This window comes from Nerophis ophidion, linkage group LG28, assembly GCF_033978795.1.
Source record: "Nerophis ophidion isolate RoL-2023_Sa linkage group LG28, RoL_Noph_v1.0, whole genome shotgun sequence".
NCBI lineage: Eukaryota > Metazoa > Chordata > Actinopteri > Syngnathiformes > Syngnathidae > Nerophis > Nerophis ophidion.
The window spans coordinates 25,249,134-25,271,474 of NC_084638.1; the positions used below are offsets into that span (position 1 = coordinate 25,249,134).

The 22,341-nt window shown below is 33.0% G+C and overlaps 1 protein-coding gene across 1 annotated transcript in view; it reads right to left on the reverse strand.

Annotated features, from left to right (window-relative positions):
• Window positions 1-10,153: 10,153 nt before the first annotated feature.
• Window positions 10,154-22,341, reverse strand: part of paxip1 (PAX interacting (with transcription-activation domain) protein 1) — a 43,476-nt gene continuing 31,288 nt past the window's right edge. Inside the window, exons 14-23 of the mRNA XM_061890307.1 lie at window positions 22,063-22,247; window positions 17,155-17,198; window positions 17,006-17,073; window positions 16,837-16,939; window positions 13,289-13,457; window positions 13,122-13,222; window positions 11,578-11,712; window positions 11,428-11,503; window positions 11,287-11,351; window positions 10,154-10,378 (exon numbers count right to left, since the gene is read on the reverse strand). Coding sequence (XP_061746291.1) covers window positions 10,367-10,378; window positions 11,287-11,351; window positions 11,428-11,503; window positions 11,578-11,712; window positions 13,122-13,222; window positions 13,289-13,457; window positions 16,837-16,939; window positions 17,006-17,073; window positions 17,155-17,198; window positions 22,063-22,247 — 958 coding nt within the window. The 3' untranslated portion in view covers window positions 10,154-10,366. The remainder of the gene's footprint in view (window positions 10,379-11,286; window positions 11,352-11,427; window positions 11,504-11,577; window positions 11,713-13,121; window positions 13,223-13,288; window positions 13,458-16,836; window positions 16,940-17,005; window positions 17,074-17,154; window positions 17,199-22,062; window positions 22,248-22,341) is intronic.

Sequence of the window (22,341 nt, forward strand, 5' to 3'; positions counted from 1 at the left end):
AAGTCAAGATAGCAACTATATATGTATGTATATATGTATATCTGAGTCAAAATAGCACATATATGTATATTTGAGTCAAAATAGCACGTATCCATATTTATATGTATATTAAAGTCAAGATAGCACATATTTACATGTATGTATATCTGAGTCAAAATAGCAACTACTGTATATATGTATGTATACATATATATTAGGGTCAAGATAGCGCGTATATAAATGTACAAATATATATCTGAGTCAAGATAGCACATATATGTATGTATGTATGTATATCTGAGTGGAGATTGCACATATATGTATGTATGTATGTATATCTGAGTGGAGATAGCACATATATGTATGCATGTATGTATATCTGAGTGGAGATTGCACATATATGTATGTATATCTGAGTGGAGATAGCACATATATGTATGTATGTATGTATATCTCAGTGGAGATTGCACATATATGTATGTATGTATGTATATCTGAGTCAAAATAGCACATATATGTATATTTGAGTCAAAATAGCACGTATCCATATTTATATGTATATTAAAGTCAAGATAGCACATATTTACATGTATGTATATCTGAGTCAAGATAGCAACTACTGTATATATGTATGTATATATATATATATATATATTAGGGTCAAGATAGCGCGTATATATAAATGTACAAATATATATCTGAGTCAAGATAGCACATATATGTATGTATATATGAGTGGAGATAGCACATATATGTATGTATATATGAGTGGAGATAGCACATATATGTATGTATATCTGAGTGGAGATAGCAGTATGTAAGTATATATTTGAGTAGAGTTGAGTGAGAGGAGGTCTTTGTGTGCAAAAAAAGGAAATGAAAAAGTCTGGAACAATAACAGTCTGCATGCTTAATAGAAAAAGAAAAAATGTAATTAGCCATGCGCTGGCTGGGCTAATGAGCTCATATGTAAATGAGGACTCCCCGTGTAATTAGTGTGGGATTACTAATTGGCCCGGCGTGGGGGAGCGGGAGTAATTAGGAATATCAAGCATTCCGCCATTAATTACAAGATGTGCGCGTACTGTACGTATACTGTACACTTCCTGTACACAAGATACTTACTTCTTAATCAAAGACCACAATCTTCATTTGCATTTATAATTGCCCTTAATTAGCGTGTGTGACACGTGATATCCTTTAATTAGACATTTACACGCACATTCCACTCAATGTCTCTTTCAACTCGCTAAAGACACTTAAAAGATGTCTTCTTTCAACTGAAATGTGATAGAAACACATACGCTTTAAACATATATAATTAGCTAATCACTCGCAAAAAGTTAGCATGCTAAAGCTAACATGTAAACATAATAGTTATCATAATCACATAATAGCGAAAAGTACTAAAATCCAAGAATTGTGGGTTTAAATGTACATAATTAGCTAAATTGCTAGCAAATAAAGTTAGCATGCTAACACTAACATGTAAACATAACAGTTAGCATGCTCACACGATAGCGAGAAGTAGCAAAATCCTAGAACTGTAGGTTTAAACATATATAATTAGCTAAAATGCTAACAAAAACATGTTGGCATGCTAACGCTAACATGTAAACATAACAGTTAGCATACACACACGACAGCGAGAAATAGCAAAATCCAGGACTTGTGGATTTAAACATATGTAATTAGCTAAATTGCTAACAAAGACGTGTTAGCATGCTAATGCTAACATGTAAACTTAACAGTTAGCATACTGACACGATGGCGACAAGTAGCAAAGTCCAAGAATTGTGGGTTTAAACATACATAATAAGCTAAATTGCTAACAAAAACAAATTAGCATGGTAATTCTAACATGTAAACATAACAGAATAGTCACACGATGGAGACAGTTTGCAAAATCCAAGAATTGTGGGTTTTTAAACAGATAATTAGCTAAAATGCTAACAAAGACATGTCAGCATACTAACGCTAACATGTAAACATAACAGTCAGCATACTCACACGATGGCGACAAGCAGCAAAATCTGAGAATTGTGGGTTTAAACATACATAATTAGCCTAATTGCTGGCATAAAAAAGTTAGCATGCTAATGCTAACATGTAAACATAACACTTATGATACTCACACGATAGCAAGGAGTAGCAAAATCCAAGAATTGTAGGTTAAAACATATATAATTAGCTAAAATGCTGACAAAGACATGTTAGTATGCTAACGCTAACATATTAACGTGCTAACGCTAACATGTAAACATAACAGTTAGCATACTCACATGATAGCGACAAGTAGCAAAATCCAAGAATTATAGGTTTAAACATATATAATAACCTAACCTGAGTACATAAGTACATTGTACACATGAGTACATGAATACATAAGTACACTGTAAACATGAGTACATGAATATATACATTGTACACATTAGTACATGAATATACACATTGTACATGTGAGTACATGAATCCATAGTACACGTGAGTACATGACTATATACATGTACATAGTACACGTGAGTACATGAATACGTAGTACAGGTGAGTATTTGAATCCATAATACACGTGAGTACATGAATAGGTAGTAAAGGTGAGTAGATGAAGAAGTACATAGTACATGACCTAGTGTACTTGCCTGAGGCAGCAATTAAGAAGTAGTGAGTGAGTGCTCGTTAAGAATAAGTAATTCAATGAGAAGAATCCTCGTTAGTGAAAACTAATTGAATCAAAGCAGCAATTACGGAGCTCATCTGCGAGGAATATTCATTATGATAAAACATGCAAGGTCAGGGATTTTTTTTTTTCCCTAAATGTTCGCTTTGTCTCAAGAAATGAATAAAATAATCATCAAAACTCTACTATGGAACGTCAAAAGCATTTATCAACAACAACCGGAAACGCTGCCGGGCCCGAGTTCATCCAAGATGGACTGATGCAAAGTGCAAAAGTTTTCCGTGGTCTGACGAGTCCACATTTCAAATTGTTTTTGGAAACTATATCAACGTTATCATGGACGCCCCTGCTTATTTCAGCAAGACGATGTCAAACCAGGTGTTACATTTTAACTTTGATTATTTACAAAAAAATAGCAAAGTTTCTCAGTGTGAACATGAGATATCTTGTCTTTGCAGTGTTAGCATTTAAACATTTTTACTTCACAAACATTTACCATGGAAAAAAGAAAAACATTTTTCAACAAAAAAAAAACATTTTTCCCACACAAAAAAGAAACTGACATTTTTTCTACAAGAAAACAAGCACAAACATATTCACCACACAAAAAAAGCAGAATCTGACATGTAAACAACTAAAGAAAAAATTGTTTCACCACAAATGAACATTTTAGCAAAAATGACAAACCTTTTTTTTCTACCATAAAAGCACAAACAAATGTTGGATGAAAAAAGCAGAGAATAATATTTTTTTTTTTACCTAAGAAAACAAAAACCTGTTTTGTCATACCAAAAAGCACAAAGGAACATTTTTCCCACATAAAAAAGAAGAAACTGGCATATTTTTTTTTTTACAACAAAACAAGCACAAACATTTTCACAACAAAAAAGCAGAAACTGATTTTACAATTTTTTTTTTTTTTTTTTTACCAAAAAGCTTAAACATAAAATGTTTACCCCCCAAAAAACAGAGGACCTTTTTTTAAACCAAAAAACAACAACAACAAATGTTTTAACAAAAAACAAACAATATATATATTTTTTTTAACCAAAAACACAAAAAAAATTTGAATACCAAAAAACCCCAAACGGACACTTTCCCCCACTTAAACAAGAAGAAAATGAAATTTTTACTATAAAACAAGCGCACACATTTTCACCACACTAAAAAACAAGAAACTGACTTTACAAAAAAAACATTTTTTTTTTACCAAGAAAGCTCAAAGATTACATTTTCACCCAAAAAACCCTACACATTTTACCAAAAACACAAATGATAATTTTAACAAAAAACACAATTTTTTAACCAAAAAAAGCACAAACAGAATTTCAACAAAACACAAATATATATATATATTTTTTACCAAAAAAGACAAAAATTATTTGACAAAAAACACAAATTACTTTTTTTTTTAAACCAAAAACACAAAAAAGTTTTTGATACCAAAAAAAACAAACACTTTTTCCCCACATAAAGAAGAAAATTACATTTTTACAACAAAACAAGCACAAATATTTTCACCACACAAAAAAGAAAAAACTGACTTTACAAAAACATTTTTTTAACCAAAAAAGCCTACACATTTTACCAAAAACACAAATAATAATTTTAACAAAAAACACAAATGATAATTTTAACAAAAAACACCAACATCTTTTTTAACTAAAAAAGCACAAACAAAATTTCAACAAAACACAAATATTTTTTTTAACCCAAAAAGACCAAAATGATTTAACAAAAAACTCAAATTACTTTTTTTTAACCAAAAACACAAAAAACTTTTTCATACCAAAAAAAAACAAACACTTTTTCCCCACATAAGGAAGACAATGACATTTTTACAACAAAACAAGCCCAAATATTTTCACCACACAAAAAAGCAGAAACTGATTTACAACAACAACAAAAATATTTCTCACCCAAAAAGTTCTAACATTACATTTTTACCCCAAAAAACCCAACACATTTTTTTACCCCAAAAAAGCTGATTTTTTTTTACCAAAAAAGCACAAACAAAACTTTGACAAAAAACACTCAAAATATAGATTTTTTTAACCAGAAAAACAACCCTTTTTTTCGACCAAAAAAAGCTTCTTTTTTTTTTTTTTAACAAAAAAGCACAAACAAAATTTTGACAAAAAAACATGAAAAATATAGATTTTTTTTTTATACCAGAAAAACAAACCTTTTTTTCGACCAAAAAAAAGCAAATTTTTTAAACCAAAAAAAGCATATTTTTTTAACCAAAAAAACACAAACAAAATTTGGACGAAAAAACACTACAAATCTAGATTTTTTTTTTAAACAGAAAAACAAACCTATTTTCAACCAAAAAAAGCACTAACAAAATTTTGACTTAAATATAGTTTTTTTACGACAAATACAAACCTTTTTTTTTTTTTTTTACCAAAAATGCAATTTTTTTAACCAAATAAAGCACAAACAACATTTTGACAAAAAAAAAAAATATATAGATTTTTTTTACCAGAAAAACAAACCTTTTTTTGACCAAAAAAAGCAAAAATTTTTTTTTTTACCCAAAAACTATTTTTTTTTGATAAAAGACACTAAAAATATAGATTTTTTTTACGAGAAAAGCACACCTTTTTTTCGACCAAAAAAAAGCTAATTTTTTTTAACCAAAAAAGCACAAACAAAATTTTGACAAAAAACACTAAAAATATAAAAAATTTTCCCAGAAAAACAAACCTTTTTTTCGACCAAAAAAAAGCACCTTTTTTTAAACCAAAAAAGCACAAACTAAATTTTGACAAAATACACTAAAAATACAGATTTTTTTTTTTTTTTTTACCAGAAAAACAAACCTTTTTTTCGACCAAAAAAAGCAAATGTTTTATAATATACTTCACTTCACTAACCAAAAAAACACAAAATTTTTTGGGACAAAAGACACTAAAAATAAATTTTTTTAACCAGAAAAGCAAACATTTTTTTCGAGCAAAAAAAAGCACATTTTTTTAACCCAATAAGCAAAATTGTTTAACCAAAAAAGCACAAACAAAATTTTGACAAAAAACACTAAAAATATAGATTTTTTTTAACCAAAAAACCAGACCTTTTTTTCGACCAAAAAAAGCAAATTTTTTAACCAAAAAATCACAAACAAAATTTAGACAAAAAACACTAAAAATATGGATTTTCTTTACCAGAAAAATAAACCTTTTTTTTTCGACCAAAAAAAGCACATTTTTTTAACCAAAAACGCACAAACCAAATTTTGACAAAATACACTAAAAATACAGATTTTTTTTTTTTTTTTACCAGAAAAACAAACCTTTTTTTCGACCAAAAAAAGCAAATGTTTTTAACCAAAAAAAACACAACATTTTTTGGGACAAAAGATACTAAAAATACAATTTTTTAACCAGAAAAACAAACCTTTTTTTCGACCAAAAAAAGCACATTTTTTTAACCCAAAAAGCAAAATTGTTTAACCAAAAAAGCACAAACAAAATTTTGACAAAAAACACTAAAAATATAGATTTTTTTTAACCAAAAAACAGACATTTTTTTCGACCAATAAAAGCAATTTTTTTAACAAAAAAAGCACAAACAAAATTTAGACAAAAAATACTAAAAATATAGATTTTCTTTACCAGAAGAACAAACCTTTTTTTGACCAAAAAAAAGCAAAAAATTTTAACCAAAAAAGCACAAACAAAATTTTGACAAAACACTAAAAATATATTTTTTTTCCGACCAAAAAAAGCACATTCAACCAAAACAGCACAAACAATATTTTGACAAAAAACACTTAAAATATAGATTTTTTTTAAACAAAAAACAGACCTGAGTATAATTGATAGCTGTGGTCTCACACAAATAATAAATGAACCCACGCATCGCAACGGTAATACGATAGACCTAGTGCTTGTCAAGGGGATCACCGCTTCCAAAGTTACGATACTCCCGTATACTAAAGTATTGTCCGATCATTACCTTATAAAATTCGCGGTTCAGACGCATGTTCGTCAAACTAATAATAATAATAACTGCTATAGCAGCCGCAACATTAATACGGCCACAACGACAACTCTTGCTGACCTACTGCCCTCGGTAATGGCACCATTCCCAAAGTATGTGGGCTCTATTGATAACCTCACTAACAACTTTAACGACGCCCTGCGCGAAACCATTGATAACATAGCACCGCTAAAGTTAAAAAAGGCTCCAAAAAAGCGCACCCCGTGGTTTACAGAAGAAACTAGAGCTCAGAAATTATTATGCAGAAAGCTGGAACGCAAATGGCGCACGACTAAACTTGAGGTGCACCATCAAGCATTTAGTGATGGTTTAATAACTTATAAACGCATGCTTACCTTAGCTAAAGCTAATTATTACTCAAATCTCATCCACCGTAATAAAAACGATCCTAAATTTTTGTTTAGTACGGTAGCATCGCTAACCCAACAAGGTACTCCTTCCAGTAGCTCCACCCACTCAGCTGTTGACTTTATGCAATTCTTTAGTAAGAAAATTGAAGTCATTAGAAAGGAGATTAAAGACAATGCGTCCCAGCTACAACGGGGTTCTATTAACACTGACACGATTGTATATACGGCGGATACTGCCCTCCAAAATAGTTTCTCTCGTTTTGAGGAAATAACATTAGAGGAATTGTTACAACGTGTAAATGGAATAAAACAAACAACATGTTTACTTGACCCTCTTCCTGGGAAACTGATCAAGGAGCTCTTTGTATTATTAGGTCCATCAGTGCTAAATATTATAAACTTATCACTTTCCTCGGGCACTGTTCCCCTAGCATTCAAAAAAGCGGTTATTCATCCTCTCCTTAAAAGACCTAACCTCGATCCTGACCTCATGGTAAACTACCGACCGGTGTCTCACCTTCCCTTCATTTCAAAAATCCTCGAAAAAATTGTTGCGGAGCAGTTAAATGAACACTTAGCGTCTAACAATCTATGTGAAACCTTTCAATCCGGTTTCAGGGCAAATCACTCGACGGAGACAGCCCTCGCAAAAATGACTAATGATCTATTGCTAACGATGGATTCTGATGCGTCATCTATGTTGCTGCTCCTCGATCTTAGCGCTGCTTTCGATACCGTCGATCATAATATTTTATTAGAACGTATCAAAACACGAATCGGTATGTCAGACTTAGCCCTGTCTTGGTTTAACTCTTATCTTACTGTTAGGATGCAGTGTGTCTCCCATAACAATGTGACCTCGGACTACGTTAAGGTAACGTGTGGAGTTCCCCAGGGTTCGGTCCTTGGCCCTGCACTCTTCAGCATCTACATGCTGCCGCTAGGTGACATCATACGCAAATACGGTGTTAGCTTTCACTGTTATGCTGATGACACCCAACTCTACATGCCCCTAAAGCTGACCAACACGCCGGATTGTAGTCAGCTGGAGGCGTGTCTTAATGAAATTAAACAATGGATGTCCGCTAACTTTTTGCAACTCAACGCCAAAAAAACGGAAATGCTGATTATCGGTCCTGCTAGACACCGAACTCTATTTAATAATACAACTCTAACATTTGACAACCAAACAATTAAACAAGGCGACACGGTAAAGAATCTGGGTATTATCTTCGACCCAACTCTCTCCTTTGAGGCACACATTAAAAGCGTTACTAAAACGGCCTTCTTTCATCTCCGTAATATCGCTAAAATTCGCTCCATTCTGTCCACTAAAGACGCTGAGATCATTATCCATGCGTTTGTTACGTCTCGCCTCGACTACTGTAACGTATTATTTCCGGGTCTCCCCATGTCTAGCATTAAAAGATTACAGTTGGTACAAAATGCGGCTGCTAGACTTTTGACAAGAACAAGAAAGTTTGATCACATTACGCCTGTACTGGCTCACCTGCACTGGCTTCCTGTGCACTTAAGATGTGACTTTAAGGTTTTACTACTTACGTATAAAATACTACACGGTCTAGCTCCATCCTATCTTGCCGATTGTATTGTACCATATGTCCCGGCAAGAAATCTGCGTTCAAAGGACTCCGGCTTATTAGTGATTCCCAAAGCCCAAAAAAAGTCTGCGGGCTATAGAGCGTTTTCCGTTCGGGCTCCAGTACTCTGGAATGCCCTCCCGGTAACAGTTCGAGATGCCACCTCAGTAGAAGCATTTAAGTCTCACCTTAAAACTCATTTGTATGCTGTAGCCTTTAAATAGACTCCCTTTTTAGACCAGTTGATCTGCTGTTTCTTTTCTTTTTCTTCTATGTCCCACTCTCCCTTGTGGAGGGGGTCCGGTCCGATCCGGTGGCCATGTACTGCTTGCCTGTGTATCGGCTGGGGACATCTCTGCGCTGCTGATCCGCCTCCGCTTGGGATGGTTTCCTGGTGGCTCCGCTGTGAACGGGACTCTCTCTGCTGAGTTGGACCCGCTTTGGACTGGACTCTTGCGACTGTGTTGGATCCATTGTGGATTGAACTTTCACAGTATCATGTTAGACCCGCTCGACATCCATTGCTTTCCTCCTCTCTAAGGTTCTCATAGTCATTATTGTCACCGACGTCCCACTGGGTGTGAGTTTTCCTTGCCCTTATGTGGGCCTACCGAGGATGTCGTGGTGGTTTGTGCAGCCCTTTGAGACACTAGTGATTTAGGGCTATATAAGTAAACATTGATTGATTGATTGACCTTTTTTTCTACCAAAAAAAGCACAAACAAAATTTTGACAAAAAACACCAAAAATATATTTTTTGGGCCTAAAAAAAAAACCATTTTTTTCGACCAAAAAAAGCTAATTTTTTAAACTAAAAAAGCACAGATAAAATTTTGACAAAAGACAATAAAAATACATTTTTTTTTACCAGAAAAACAAACCATTTTTTTTTCGGCCAAAAAAAGCAATTTTTTTTTTACCAAAAAAGCACAAACCAAATTTTGACAAAAAACACTAAAAATATAGATTTTTTTAAACCATAAAAACAAACCTTTTTTTCGACCCAAAAAAGCACAAACAAAATTTTGACAAAAAAACACTAAAAATATAGATTTTTTTAAACCAGAAAAACAAACCTTTTTTTCAACCCAAAAAAGCTAATTTTTTAAACCAAAAAAGCGCAAACTAAATTTTGACAAGACACTAAAAATATAGATTTTTTTTTTTTTACCATAAAAACAAAACTTTTTTGGGACCAAAAACAGCAAATTTTTTAACCAAAAAACACAAAAAATATTTTGACAAAAAAACACTAAAATTATAGATTTTTTTTTAAACAGAAAAACAAACCTTTTTTTGACCCAAAAAAGCAAAAACAAAAATTTGACAAAAAACAAAAAATATATATATATTTTTTTTACCAGAAAAACAACCTTTTTTTGACAAAAAAAAAGCAAATTTCTTTAACCAAAAAAGCACAAACAAAATTTCAACAAAAACTCAAATAATATATATATACATATATATATTTTTTTCTCCAAAGGCAGTTTTTGTGAGAGAAAAGGCCGTAGGAAGATGTATTTGGAGTGAAAAGGCGGAAGGAATGTTGAGAAATATTTATTGCAAAAAGCAGCGAGAGAAGAAGAATAAAATATTGCATCATTGGAGAAAAATAGCATCATTCCTTTGTGGTGAGAAAAGCTATAAAAGTGTATGCACAGTAAAAACAGCAGTAGTCACTTCACTTATTTCATCATTAATATTCATCATTAATAGTCCGCTTCTTCAAGGTCGTCCTCTTCAAGGTCGTCCTCTCAAGTGAATTTATATGTAACAATGTCAAGGACACACAAATACACACACACACACACACACTGTCATACTCTTAAATTTACTGCAATATTTACTGGAATACTCTTAAATATACTGTAATGTTTACTGGAATACTCATAAATTTACTGGAATATTTACTGGAATACTCTTAAATATACTGTAATGTTTAATAATCTTAAATATACTGTAATATTTACTGGAATACTCATAAATATACTGTCATACTCTTAAATATACTGGAATATTTACTGTAATACTCTTAAATATACTGCAATATTTACTGTAATACTCTTAAATATACTGCAATATTTACTGTAAAACTCTTAAATATACTGTAATATTTACTGGAATACTCTTAAATATACTGGAATATTTACTGTGATACTCTTAAATATACTGCAATATTTACTGTAATACTCTTAAATATACTGCAATATTTACTGGAATACTCTTAAATATACTGTTATATTTTCTGTAGTACTCTTAAATATACTGTAATATTAACTGAAATACTCTTGAAAATACTGTAACATTCTTAAATATACTATAATATTTACTGTAAAACTCTTAAATATTTTGTCATATTTACTGGAATACTCACAAGTAAACTGTAATATTTACAGGAGTACTCTTAAATATAATTTAATATTTACTTTAATACTCTTAAATATATTGTAACATTTACTTTAATACTGTTACATATACTGTAATATTTATTTTAATACTGTACTTTTATTCTTAATATACTGCAAAAACTTTTTTTTTTTTTTAGATAATTTAGTAGGCATGCACCTCAGGCATACAGTATTTTGGTACTTCACGCATGCTAACGTTAGCATGCTAACTACTTTGAGATCACACCGAAGTGCGGTGCACGGTGTTGAAACTGCATTCCAAAAGGATATGACTCGTAGTCCAGTTTCTGGGTGAGAACTCCCGTCAGGATGAACTCGGCGTTGTGGACGTCTGCCCGCCAGCCAGACACGTGAGAAAGTGAAGACTACAAAGTGCTAACACGGGAAAGAAAAAAGTGCCGACTTACCGATGTTTTTGAGGAAATATTCTCTGCACAGATGGAGATCGTTGTCGCACGAGATCAAGATGATTTCCGGGAGGTTCTGCAGCAGAACAACAGGACTTTTACTCCAATATTCACGGCAGACTAATAAAAATAAAGAAGAAAAGAAATCACTTTGTTGTGTTTGTGTTCCATGATCTTTTTGTAGGAGGGTTGTTTGGCCAGCAGCTTCCCTCCGGCACTTTCTACGATGGACTTCATGGTGCTCAGGCTGGGACACATGCCTGGTGTCAGGTAGAAGTACTTGCCCTGCAACACACACACACACACACACACACACACACACACACACACACACACACACACACACACACACACACAAAATAAAGAACACAATAAGATAAGCAGAAAAGTGAAAATAATTGTAAAGAAAAGAAAAATAAAGACAAGAAAAGGAAAAGAAAAAATATAGAAAAAAATTGCAAAAACCAGGCAAAAAAGGTAAAAATAAAAAAACTTACAGAAAATAATAGTAAAAAATATATATATATAAAAAGACAAGAACAACAAAAACAAAGTAAAGAAAAGAAATAAGACTGAAGAAAATAAAAGCAAAAAAGTAAAGAAAAGAAAAATCACCAAGAAAACATTTTATAAAAATTAAGAATTAAATAAAATAAAGGTAAAGAAAGAAAAGCAAAGAGGTAAAGAGAATAAAATAAGAAATATAAAAAAGACAAATAAAGAAAATAAAAGCAAAAAATTTAAAGAATAGAAAAATAAACACAAGAACATTTTTTATAAAAATAAAGATAACAACAAGTAAAGAAAATTAAAGTAGAAAGAAAAGTAAAGAAAATAACTTAAATGAAAATAAATAAAAGCATAAAAAGTATGAAAGTAAAAGCAAAAAATGTAAAGAAAAGAAAAATAAACAATATTTTTTTAGAAAAAGTAAAGAAAATGAAAGTAGAGAAAGAGAAAATAAGAAAATAACTTAAAAGAAAATAAATAAAAGCGTAAAAAATATAGAAAAGAAAAGTAAAGACAAAAAAAGGGAAAAAAATAAAGATGACAAGAAAATAAAATAAATGTAAAGAGAGAAAAGCAAAAAGGTACACAAAATAAAATACAAGTAAAAAAAATAAAACCAAAAAGGTAAAGAAAAGAAAAATAAACAATAAAAAAAGAAAATCAAGATAAGAACAAGTAAAGAAAATAAATGTACAAAAAAGAAAGAAAATAAGTTAAAAGAAAATGTACAGAAAATAAAAATAAAGTAAACAAGAGAAAAATAAAGACAAGAAAAAGGCAAACAAAAATAAAGAAGAAAGAAAGAAAAGCGAAAAAGTAAAAAAAATAATTGTAAAGAAAATCATAAAAATAAAATAAAGCTAAACAAAGTAAAGGAAAGACAAGTAAAGAAAAGACAGGCGAATAAAAGAAAAGAAAAAATACAAGCAGCTAGTGAAAGTATTAAACTACCAAATACCTCAGTGTAGTAACAAAAACTGCTATTAAGTTGTGGATGACATAATCTAATTTACTTAATTGGTCATTAGCACGTCATTTATTTGGACAGTGCCAGACAAAAGGTGTACAGTCCCATCATGATGTGTTCAGGAGCCCAGACACAAAGAAAAACCTCAAAAAGTGCTGCATTAGGAGACAAAAAGTGTACAGTCCCATCATGATGTGTTCAGGAGCCAAAGAAATACCTTAAAAAGTGCTGCACTGTGAGCTTTCTTCAGGGACTCCTCCAGACTGAAGCCAAAGAGGACCTCGGCCTCAGCGTCCCTCAGGATGTAGTTTTGCTCGTCTGCAAGTCACAAGGAGACCAACACACCTCAGCATTTCAAAATAAAAGCTGACACGGGAAACGTACCGACAAACTTTTGGCTCCTCCAGCACTCCTCCAGCCAGTCGGGGGTGACCACGTGCTGGACCACGGACATGGCGCTGAGGAACTTGACAGTGCGCTTGACTTTGCTGGCCAGCAGGTGAGTCGCCTTCTGGCTGCTGTCGGCCACTTCCCCGCCTAGAGCCTGCAGCCTCTGCAGGACGTACTATCTGTTACTCTACGTCATCACACCACCATTGTACAGCAGCCTTTCATTGTTACTCTACCACACAGGTAGTATGTGTTACTCTACGTCATCATCAGTAGTCATGACATCCCCATTGTACACGGGAGGATGCAACCCTTCATTGTTACTCTACCACACAGGTAGTATCTGTTACTCTACGTCATCATCAGTAGTCATGACACCACCATTGTACAGCAACCTTTCATTGTTACTCTACCACACAGGTAGTATCTGTTACTCTACGTCATCATCAGTAGTCATCACATCACCATTGTACAGCAACCTTTCATTTTTACTCTACCACACAGGTAGTATCTGTTACTCTACGTCATCATCAGTAGTCATCACATCACCATTTTACAGCAACCTTTCATTGTTACTCTAACACACAGGTAGTATCTGTTACTCTACGTCATCATCAGTAGTCATCACATCACCATTGTACACCGGATGATGCAACCCTTCATTGTTACTCTACCACAGAAGTAGTATCTGTAACGCTATGTCATCATCAGTAGTCATGACACCACCATTGTACAACAACCTCTCATTGTTACTCTACCACAGAAGTAGTATCTGTTACTCTACGTCATCATCAGTAGTTATGACACCACCATTGTACAGCAACCTCTCATTGCTACTCTACCTCACAAGTAGTATCTGTTACTCTACGTCATCATCAGTAGTCATGACACCACCATTGTACAGCAACCTTTCATTGTTACTCTACCACACAGGTAGTATCTGTTACTCTACGTCATCATCAGTAGTCATCACATCACCATTTTACAGCAACCTTTCATTGTTACTCTAACACACAGGTAGTATCTGTTACTCTACGTCATCATCAGTAGTCATGACATCCCCATTGTACACGGGAGGATGCAACCCTTCATTGTTACTCTACCACACAGGTAGTATCTGTTACTCTACGTCATCATCAGTAATCAATATCAATAAAAAAAAATAAAAAATTAAAAGCACTATACGGCTAGGCGATAAAACGCTATCAATATATATATTGCAATAGACACAATCCATATTAATAAAACATATACATAAAAAATTGAAATCCCCATGGGGCTGGGTGTTAAAATGTTATCAATATATATTGCAATAGAAACGTCATCAAAATTAATAATAATAAATGTAAATATAATAATTTAAAGCCCAATACGGCTGGTCGATAAAACGATAATATATATTGCAGTAGACATGTAATCCATATAAATAAAAAAATATTAAAATTAATATCAAAAATAAAAAATGTTGAAAATATTAAATTGAAATAAAACATAAGAGTCCTATAGCTGGGCCTTAAAACAATATTAATATATATTGATATACATGTAATCAATATTAATTAATATTAATAAATTAAAAAAATTCAAAGCCCGATACGGGTGGCGATAAAACAATATATATTGCAATAGTAATCCATATCAATAAAAACATTTAAAACAAATTAAAATCCCCATAGGGCTGGGCCTTAAAACATTATCAATATAAATTGAGATAGACACATAATCAATATTAATGTAAAATAATTTTATAATAATTTAAAGCCCAATACGGCTGGGCGTTAAAATGATATCAATATATATTGCGATAGACATGTAATCCATTCCAATAAAAATGTGTTGTTTTAAAAAAAATTGAAAACGCTATACTGCTGGGCGATAAAACGATATCAATATGTATAGCAATGGCCACATAATCCATAACAATACAAAATATACATACAAAATTTAAATCCCCATGGAGCTGGGCATTAAAATGTTATCAATATGTATTGCAATAGACAATCAATATCAAAAATAAAAAATGTTGAAAATATTAAATAAAAATAAAAATAAGAGTCCTATAGGTGGGACTTAAAACGATATCAATATATATTGCGATACATGTAATCAATATTAATTGATAAAAAAAAAAATTCAAAGCCTGATACAGCTGGCGATAAAACAATATATATTGCAATAGTAATCCATGTCAATAAAAAACATTTAAAACAAATTAAAAGTCCCATAGGGCTGGGCCTTAAAAAATTATCAATATAAATTGAGATAAACAAGTAATCAATATTAATGTAACATTTAAAAAAAATAATAATTAAAAGCCCAATACGGCTGGGCGTTAAAACGATCTCGATATATATTGTGATAGACACATAATCAATATTAATTAAAAAAAAAAAAGTTAAGCCCAATACGGCTGGGTGATAAAATGATATCAATACATATTGCAATAGACACAACATTTTTTTTAAATAATTATAATTTAAATCCCAATATGGCTGGGCGATAAAACGATATCAATATATATTGCAATAGACACATAATCCATATTAATAAAAAATATACAAAAAAATTTAAATCCCCATGGGGCTGGGTGTTAAAATGTTATCAATATATATTCCAATAGACACATAATCAATGTTGAAAAAAATAAAGAGTCCTATAGCTAGGTCAGAAAACAATATCAATATATATTGCGATACATGTGATCAATATTAATTATTTTTAATTAATAAAAACTAAAAACTTCAAAACCCGATACGGGTGGCGATAAATCAATATATATTGCAATAATAATCCATATCAATAAAAACATTTAAAACAAATTAAAAGCCCCATAGGGCTGGGTGTTAAGACATTATCAATATAAATTGAGATAGACACGTAATCAATATTAATATAACATTTAAGAAAAAAAATAATTAAAAGCCCTATACGGCTGGCCGTTGAAAGAATATCGATATATATTGCGATAGACATGTGATCAATATTAATAAAAAAAAAAATGTTAAGCCCAATATTGCTGTGTGATAAAATGATATCAATATGTATTGCAATATACACATTATCCATATTATTGAAAATATACAGAAAAAAATTAAATCCCCATGGGGCTGGGCGTTAAAATGTTTTCAATATATATTGCGATAGACATGTAATCCATATCAATAAAAAAAATAATAAAAATGTATTAAAATCTCCATAGGGCTGGGCGTTAAAACGATATCGATGTATATAGCAATGGACATGTAATCATATCAATAAAAAATAAAATCCCCATAGGGCTGGGCGATAAAACGTAATCAATATTGATACAAATGTTTTAGTTGTTGCTGGGAAGAAAGGACGACGTATGGAAGCAAGGTAGGTTGCATGAACAAAGACAGGAAGTGATCAGGGGGCGGGACACGCTAACAGCCAATCAGGTGCCAGTATGGACTATCTAAGCCGAGAAAGTCCCAAATGAAGTAATGGTGGATCCAAGAGGAAAAGTCACATATTTCCCACACTTTATGAAGCACTTGTGACATTTGTACTACTTTGTGTACCTTGGTGTACTGTTGCACCTGTGTGGGCTCGAACCCCGTCAACATGACGCGCGGCGTGGACTCGGGCGGGAGCTTCTTGCCGGGGGACTGCGTCTCCTCCAGCCTGGGGCGGACATGAGAACGCCAGTGTGAAGAGAAAGTGGGCGGAGTCAAGGGTGAGACTACCCACCGAGCCTTTTTGCCAGCAGGTTGGCTGTTGGAGTCCAGGAGCTTCTGTTTCTGCAGCTGCTGCATGCTCTGCAGGACAGGACAGGACAGGACAGGACCTTACGTCAAGCAGGCTGTGTCGTGTGCTCTGGTCGGACATTTTTTACTCACCGCCAAGGCTTCTGGAGACACTTTGATTGGTATTCTCCAAGGACCTGAGCAAAGTCCAAACATAATGTGTCATTTCCATCATGGGAACTATGGCTGGCACCACAAAAATGTCAGTATTGTAACAAAAAAATCTCAGGGTACGCAAAACATGTGTTTATTATTGTCATTTAGTCCTTAAATAAAATAGTGAACATAGGGTTGTACGATATACCGGTACTAGTATAGTACCAAGGTACTAAGGAACCATATTCCGTACTATACCGCCTCTGAAAAGTACCGGTCCACCAAAATGTAAACAAACACCATTGGTGGATCTACACCTGACGTCCACTGTAACGATACCAAGTACACAAATGAATCTCATCGATACTACCATGATTGCGTCGATTTGTTTTTTTACAAGTATCATTATCACTGGAGGACGAGGAATAGCTCAACATGCTTCACTACAATAGCTCACCGGCGTCACAATGTAAACAAACGCCACGCGTGGATCTACACCTGACATCTACTGTAATGATACCAAGTACAAGAGTGCATCTCGCCGATACTACCATGATTGCTTCGATACGTTTTTTTTACAAGTATTATCATCACTGGAGGACGAGGAATAGATAGCTCAACGCCGTCACAATGTCAACAAACGCCACGGGTGGATCTACACCTGACATCCACTGTAATGATACAAAGTACAAAAGTGTATCTCGGCGATACTACCATGATTGCGTCGATACGTATTTTTACATGTACCCCTATCACTGGAGGACGAGGAATAGCTCAACATGCTTTACTACAATAGCTCACCGGCGTCATAATGTAAACAAACGCCACGGGTGGATGTATACCCGACGTCCACTGTAATGATACCAAGTACAAGAGTGTATCTCGTCGATACCACCATGATTGCACCGATAAGTTTTTTTTACATGTACCATTATCACTGGAGGACGAGGAATACCTCAACATGCTTCACTACAATAGCTCACCGGCGTCACAATGTAAACAAACGCCACGGGTGGATCTACACCTGACATCCGCTGTAATGATACCAAGTACAAGAGTGTATCTCGCCGATACTACCATGATTGCATCGATAAGTTTTTTACAAGTATCATCATCACAGGAGGACGAGGAATGGATAGCGCATCGCCGGCACAAAGTCAACAAACGCCATGGGTGGATCTACACCTGACATCCACTGTAATGATACAAAGTACAAGAGTGTATCTCGTCGATACTACCATGATTGCGTCGATACGTTTTTTTACATGTACCATTATCACTGGAGGACGAGGAATAGCTCACCGGCGTCACAATGTAAACAAACGCCACGGGTGGATGTACACCTGACGTCCACTGCAATGATACCAAGTACAAGAGTGTATCTCGTCGATACCACCGTGATTGCACCGATAAGTTTTTTTTACATGTACCATTATCACTGGAGGACGAGGAATAGCTCAACATGCTTCACTACAATAGCTCACCGGCGTCACAATGTAAACAAACGCCACGCGTGGATCTACACCTGACACCCACTGTAATGATACCAAGTACAAGAGTGCATCTCGCCGATACTACCATGATTGCTTCGATACGATTTTTTTACAAGTACCATCATCACTGGAGGACGAGGAATAGATAGCTCAACGCCGTCACAATGTCAACAAACGATATGGGGGGATCTACACCTGACATCCACTGTAATGATACCAAGTACAAGAGTGTATATCGTCGATACCACCATGATTGCGTCGATACATTTTTTTTACATGTACAATTATCACTGGAGGACGAGGAATAGCTCAACATGCTTCACTACACACTGTAGGAGGACACAATAGCTCACCGCCGTCACCACTAACAAACGCCATGGGTGGATCTACTCTTGACATCCACTGTAATGATACCAAGTACAAGAGTGTATCACGTCGATTGCACCGATAAGTTTTTTTTAACAAGTACAATTATCACTGGAGGACGAGGAATAGCTCAACATGCTTCACTAGACACCGGAGGAGGACACAATAGCTCACCGGCGTCACCGCTAACAAACGCCATGGGTGGATCCACACCTGACAACCACTGCAATGATACCAAGTACAAGAGTGTATCTCGTCGATACCACCATGATTGCATCGATACGTTTTTTTTACATGTATCATTATCACTGGAGGACGAGGAATAGCTCAACATGCTTCACTACACACCGGAGGACACAATAGCTCAATCATAGTAGTATTGACTAGATACACTCATGTACTTGGTATCATTACAGTGGATGTCATGTGTAGATCCACCCATGGTGTTTAGCACCGTGATACTATACTAGTACCAATTTACCATAGCACCGTGGTACTATACTAGTATACTGTACAACCTGAGTAGGTACCAATAGGCGCTGACCCAAAGGGTCAAAAAAGTCTCACTTATTATTTTATTTTAAAATAAGTAAAAAAAAAAATATATATATTTTTTTACTTTCAAGACTTAAGTCTGTAGATCTATCCACTGATTACACATTTTATTATTTTTTTAGTCTGTTTAATGCCCTTTTTTCATATAAAACCCTGATTTTAAATGGAAAAAAAAACACAAAATATGCAATATTTGCCCCCAAAAATACAATGATCATTTTGAAAAACAAAAACTAAACACTAACATTTTTAAAGATCCAAAAGTTTAACTTATTAATTTTTTTAAAAATAAGTTTAAAAATTATTTTTTTTTCCTTTCAACACTTAAATCTGTAGATCAACTTCAGATATATCCACTAATTACACATTTTATTATTTTTATGTCTGTTTTTTGTGTGTTTTATGCCCTTTTTACACATAAAACCCTGTTTTTGAAATGGAAAAAAAATCCCACAAAATATGCAATATTTGCCCCCGAAAATACAATGATCATTTTGAAAAAAAAAAAAAAAAAACACTCAAATTTTTAAGGATCCAAAAGTCTAACTTATTAATTTTCAAAAAAATAAGTTTAAAAATTATTATTTTTTCTACTTTCAACACTTAAATCTGTAGATCAACTTCAGATATATCCACTAATTACACATTTTATTATTTTTATGTCTGTTTTTTGTGTGTTGTATGCCCTTTTTACACATAAAGCCCTGTTTTTAAAATGGGAAAAAAAAACACAAAATATACAATAGTTGCCCCCAAAAAGACTTAAGTGTAATATTTGATACGAAGTAATTAAAGCCTTAAATAGGTTTAATAATTTCATAACAACATTGATTTGGATTCATTGTAATTCTTTGAGCAATGACCGTTTGGGGAAGAAAATAAATACAATTCTCAGGGATCCAAGAGCCTTACTTATTTTTTTTTTTTAAATAAGTTAAAAAAAACAAAAACTTTTTTTTGTTTTATTTTTTTACTTAGAACACTTAAGTCTCTAGATCAACTTCAGATAAATCCACTGATTACACTTATAATTTTATGTCTATTTTTTGTTTGTTTTGTGCCCTTTTTCCACATAAAACCCTGTTTTTAAATGGAAAAAACAAAACAAAATATGCAATATTTGCCCTCAAAAATACTTTTGTGTAATATTTGATGTGAATTAATTAAAGCCATAACAACATTAATTGTAATTTGTTAGTATTTTTGTTATTAACAATGACCATTTTGAAAAAAACAAATTAAAAAAACAGTAAAATTTTTAGGGATCCAGAATTCTCTCTTAATTTTTTTCTTAAATAAATAAAAATATATACATAATATTTTATTATTTTTATGTCCCCTTTTTGTTTGTTTAATGCACTTTTTGTCAAATAAAACCCTGTTTTTAAATGCAAAAAACACAAAATATAAAATATTTGCCTCTAAAAATACTTAAGTGTAGTATTTGAAGTATGTGGCATTATTAAAGCCTTAAATAATTCTTAATAATTCATAATAATTCATAACATTGATTTTCATTTGTTGGTATTTTTTTTAACAATGACCATTTTGAAAACGAAACACAACAAGGGTATCACTTATTAAATTTGTTTTAAATAAGTTAAAAAAAATAAAATAAAAATGTTTTTTTTTCCAGACCAACTTCAGATTTATCCACTGCTTACACATTTTATTATTTTTATGTCTGTTTTTTGTACGTTTTATGCCCTTTTTCCACATAAAACCCTGAATTTAAATGGAAGAAACACAAAATATGCAATATTTGCCCCCCAAAAATACTTAAATGTAATATTTGATGTGAAGTAATTAAAGCCTTACATAGTTTTAATAATTTCGTAACATTGATTTTCATTCATTCTAATTTTTTGAGCAATGAATGTTTTGGGAAAGGAAAAAAAAAAATTTCTAAGGGATCCAAAAGCGCTTTACTTATTTAAAATGTTTTAAAATAAGTTCAAAAAAATATATGTATATATATTTTATATGTCTGTTTTTTCTTTGTTTTATGCCCCTTTTTTCACTTAACGCCCTGTTTTTAAATGGAAAAAAACACAAAATATGCAATATTTGCCCTTAAAAATACTTAAGTTTAATATTTGATGTGAAGTAATTAAATCCTTCAATAGGTTAATAATTCATAACAACATTGACTTTGATTCATTATCATTTTTTGAGCAATTTTGAGGAAGAAAATCACTAAAACTCTCAGGATCCAAAATTGTATTTTAACTTTTTTTTATAATAAGGAAAAAAAAAAAGTTAGTTTTTTTCCGAGCTTTTAAGCACATTTTGTATGTTTAACACTAAAAATGCTGATTTGTGATACTTGACATCTCTTATATAAGCGTCACTCCTCTTTTTGGCCTAAAAGTGGCGAACGTAAACCAAGATGGCCGACTTCCTGTTTGTTTCTAAATATGGGTTGTTGAGACTTTCACGTGCGTCCTGCCCTGACGGACACGCAAATGATTGTGCAAGAGTGGCTCCTCACCCAGCAGGTTCTGGACCAGCTGCAGGTTGGGCACCAGTGGTTCCGGGTGGGTGTAGATGGAGTAGCGACTGTGCAGAATCTGTCGCAGGGCTTCAAAGTTGCCCAGCAGGACGTCACACAGCCACTGAGCGTTGACACAGGGGATCTTCCACTCCTTGGCCTTCTCGTACTTCAGTCCACTGGGTCTGGGACAAGGCAGGAGGAGAGAGACCGTGTCACCTTTCATCCCCGCACACAAGTACTCTTATCACCGCAGTAAAAAAAGATTGCAGCTAAGTA